Raw genomic sequence first — 3,141 nt, forward strand, 5'->3', positions numbered from 1 at the left:
GCGGGCCGAGCTGCGGGGCAGCGCGTCTCGCCTGGAAGAGACGCCCACCCGCGAGCTGCAAGGAGGAGCAGGCAGACCTGGCTCAGATCTCGGTGGCGATGATGTCCTCGTAGGGGACATCGGCGCCGGGTATGTCCAGCTCGATGGGCTCCTTGCCATCTTCCCCCGCGGCGAGCTGCTGGAGCATCTTCTCCAGGTTCTGGTTCCTCTTGTACATGTGCAGGTAACTCTGCTGCAGCTGCTTCTGGTAGTGAATCACCTTCTCCTTCTCCTCCTTCCATGTCTGCCGCTCATGCTGGAAGCCGGAGGTCATCTGCTCGTTGTTGTCCTGCTCAGCCTTCAGCTCTGCCCTCAGCCTCTCCACCTCTCCCTGCAGGGCTTGAGCATCATCCGCCACAGCGCAGGGCCTGGCCGCCTCTCGGGCTTGGCTCAGCTGCTCTTTGAGGACGGCGAGCTCCGTCCGCAGGTCCACGATCTCCTGCTCCAGCAGGTTCACCTTCTCCCTCAGCAGCTCGGACTCGTTCTTCTTGCGCTGGAGCTCGTTCTCGCACACCTCCAGCTCCATGGCTTTGGTGCGCAGGGAGCCCTCCAGGTCCTGGGTCTTCATCTCCAGCCCTTCCATCTTCACCCTTACCTCCTTCAGCTGAGCCTTCAGGCTGAGGATCTCGGTGGTCTTGGTGTTGAGCTCCGTCTGGGCCTCCTTCAGCTGTTGCTTCAGGAGGGAGATCTCCCCCGACTTCTGGCACACCTGTGGGGAGGGATGCAGCACCCAAGTTAGGGCTGTGCCTCAGAGAAAGCCTGCAGCACCCACGATACCCCAAGTAAGCCATGCTGGGCACAGCGAGGCTTTGGCAGGTGGAGACGCCGGCCATGAAATCCCATCCAGAGAAATGCTCCAGCACAGGGAGCAACGCCCGGGGCTCTCAGGGACGTGAGGGGACCCTGCGCTCTCCCAGCATCAGCACCCCAGCTGACAGGGAGGGCTGCTAGTCAACAGCTGCGAGGATTTAAGGAGCTGACACCCCTCGGTGAGGTGTGGAAATGGAGGGTGTCAAGAAAGTGCTCAAGTCTCAATACCCCGTCCAACACGTTTGCCGAAACCACCGCTGACGGCTCACGCGGTCAGTTAAAACTCGCTGAGCTTGTTTCGCAAGCAGACGCCCAACTGCACCCGGCAAAATTGCAGCTGGGAGCAAAGCATGTAAATCCCGCTGGAGCATCCCGCTGGAGCCTAAAGCGCGGCTGGTACAGCCGCTCCTGGCGTCAGCCGCTGGGGGCTCGGCGTCCCGCCCCGCTTGGTGGGACCCTGCGGCTGCAACCCTGGGAGGGCTTGGAAAGGTGGCTGGGAAAGGCGAATGAACCGGAGATGCCGAAAGTGAGATGAGAAGCCCTCGCACGCGAGGGAGCGAAGCTGAGCGCCGCGCTGCGCGAAGCACGCCAGGCAACAGCTACGCTTCTCCCTGTACGGCCGCAGCGCAATGGTATCGGTGGGTGTTATCCAGCTGGCTGAGCGGGCTCGCTTCGGAATTTGCGGCAGTTGAACGGTCTTTTTTTCAGCGATACCCAATCAGTGAGAAAATTAAGCTTAAGCGGAGAGTGGAAGGTTTTACTGCTCCCTAATAAATGACCATGGCAGGTCCCAGTAGTTCCTATTTGCACGTGGGAAGGCAGCTTTACTGCTCCTTTGGGGCAGGCAGCCCGAAAAACCCTGTGCTGGAGGTTGCAAACGTGAAGTTATGTTAATGACTGGGTTTTTTACGCAGTAGTTGTTTCCTCATACGATGTGAAGTGCTGAGGGGTTAAGAGGGGCAGTGGGTCGCTCGATTATAACTTACAGAGCCTCCACGTGACAGACTAGGGCTCTCCGCGGCTTTAATATCTATCTCCTACAGCCTGGGCTTAGCGCATGCACCATCTGCTCGGCTCGGGCCCTCCGTGGTGCTGCTGGATGAGGTATAGAAGCGGAGAAGAGCCGTGCGCTTTATGGCTGGCGCTTTCCACGCACATGCTTTGCTTCTGGCATTGGCGGCCCGAGAGATCTCTTGGTGCTCCAGTGCCACTTACCTCCCACTGGGTCTCCTCCAGCGCTGGGGCGAAGCTGGTCTTCTCCTTCTCGTAGGACCTCAGCTTGGTCTCCAGCAGGTTTTGCTCTTTTATGAGGTTCTCCAGCTCCTCCCGGAGCTGCTTTTTCTCCTGCTGCAGCTGGAACACCTGGAGGTGAAGGACCTGCTGCGTCCGCTGGGTTTTCTGCGAGGTTTGCTTGAGCTTGCTGTTGCATTTCTGCTTGAGGCCCTCCAGCTCTTCCTTGCAGCGCCGCTGCTTCTCTTCATAAGCCTGGCAGGAGCTGACCTCCTTCTCCTCAAAGCTCGACTGAAGCTCCTGCAGCTCTCCCTCCCTCTCTAGCAGCTTCTGCTCCAGCTCCTGGATCGTGGACTCGTCCGTGGAGATGGGTGAACGGATGCACGTGGTCTTCTCAGCAGCATGGTGGGGGGGAGCTTTGCCGGGGTTGAGGATCTTGTTGCCCCCGTCGGAGAAGGACATGGCCTTGAGGCTCATCATGTTGCTGTCCTGGATGACGGCACACTGCAAGATGTTGTGGGCTGAGCCCCCGAAGCGGCTGATGGGCCCCATGGGTGTGACGAGGTGGTAGCTGCTGCTGGTGCTGTGGGTGGGGAGGCTGGACATGGAGTTCCTGCCGGAGTCGGACAGACCCCCCGAGCACAGCACCGGCTTCAGCTCCTGCTCCTTGGCTTTGTCCAGCGGGTGCAGCTGCTGGGAGAGGTGGCCCCCGTTCTCCGGGGAGGAGTGGAGGATGGCTCCGGAGCGGGGCAGCACCGGCTTGAAGGCGGTCGGTCGTGCAGCCGGCTTCTCCGCGCCCTGGGGAGGAGAGCAGAGCATGTCAGCACAGACCGACACCACGTCATCTGTTCTCCCCCATCCCTTCTACCCCCAAGGATGAGACCCCCATGATGGGGACGGCTTGGGTCTCCATCAAGGGCTGAAAGCTCTGGAGGATGCTGATGGTTAAAACTGCCTCCGTCGGGAGGCGCACGGGATGTCTGGAAATGCAAGGATACGGACCATATCGCTGATCCAAACCCCTGAAAGCAGAGGGAGGCAGGACACCCCCCGGGGGACACC

The 3,141-nt window shown here is 60.2% G+C and overlaps 1 protein-coding gene across 1 annotated transcript in view; it reads right to left on the reverse strand.

Annotated features, from left to right (window-relative positions):
* Positions 1-82: 82 nt before the first annotated feature.
* LZTS1 (leucine zipper, putative tumor suppressor 1) overlaps positions 83-3,141 on the reverse strand; it is a gene marked incomplete at its 5' end in the record, with an annotated part of 3,392 nt that continues 333 nt past the window's right edge. Inside the window, 2 exons of the mRNA XM_010286467.1 lie at positions 83-748; positions 2,065-2,945. Of these exons, the coding sequence (XP_010284769.1) occupies positions 83-748; positions 2,065-2,945 (1,547 nt within the window). The remainder of the gene's footprint in view (positions 749-2,064; positions 2,946-3,141) is intronic.

This window comes from Phaethon lepturus, unplaced genomic scaffold (genome assembly GCF_000687285.1).
Source record: "Phaethon lepturus isolate BGI_N335 unplaced genomic scaffold, ASM68728v1 scaffold23944, whole genome shotgun sequence".
NCBI lineage: Eukaryota > Metazoa > Chordata > Aves > Phaethontiformes > Phaethontidae > Phaethon > Phaethon lepturus.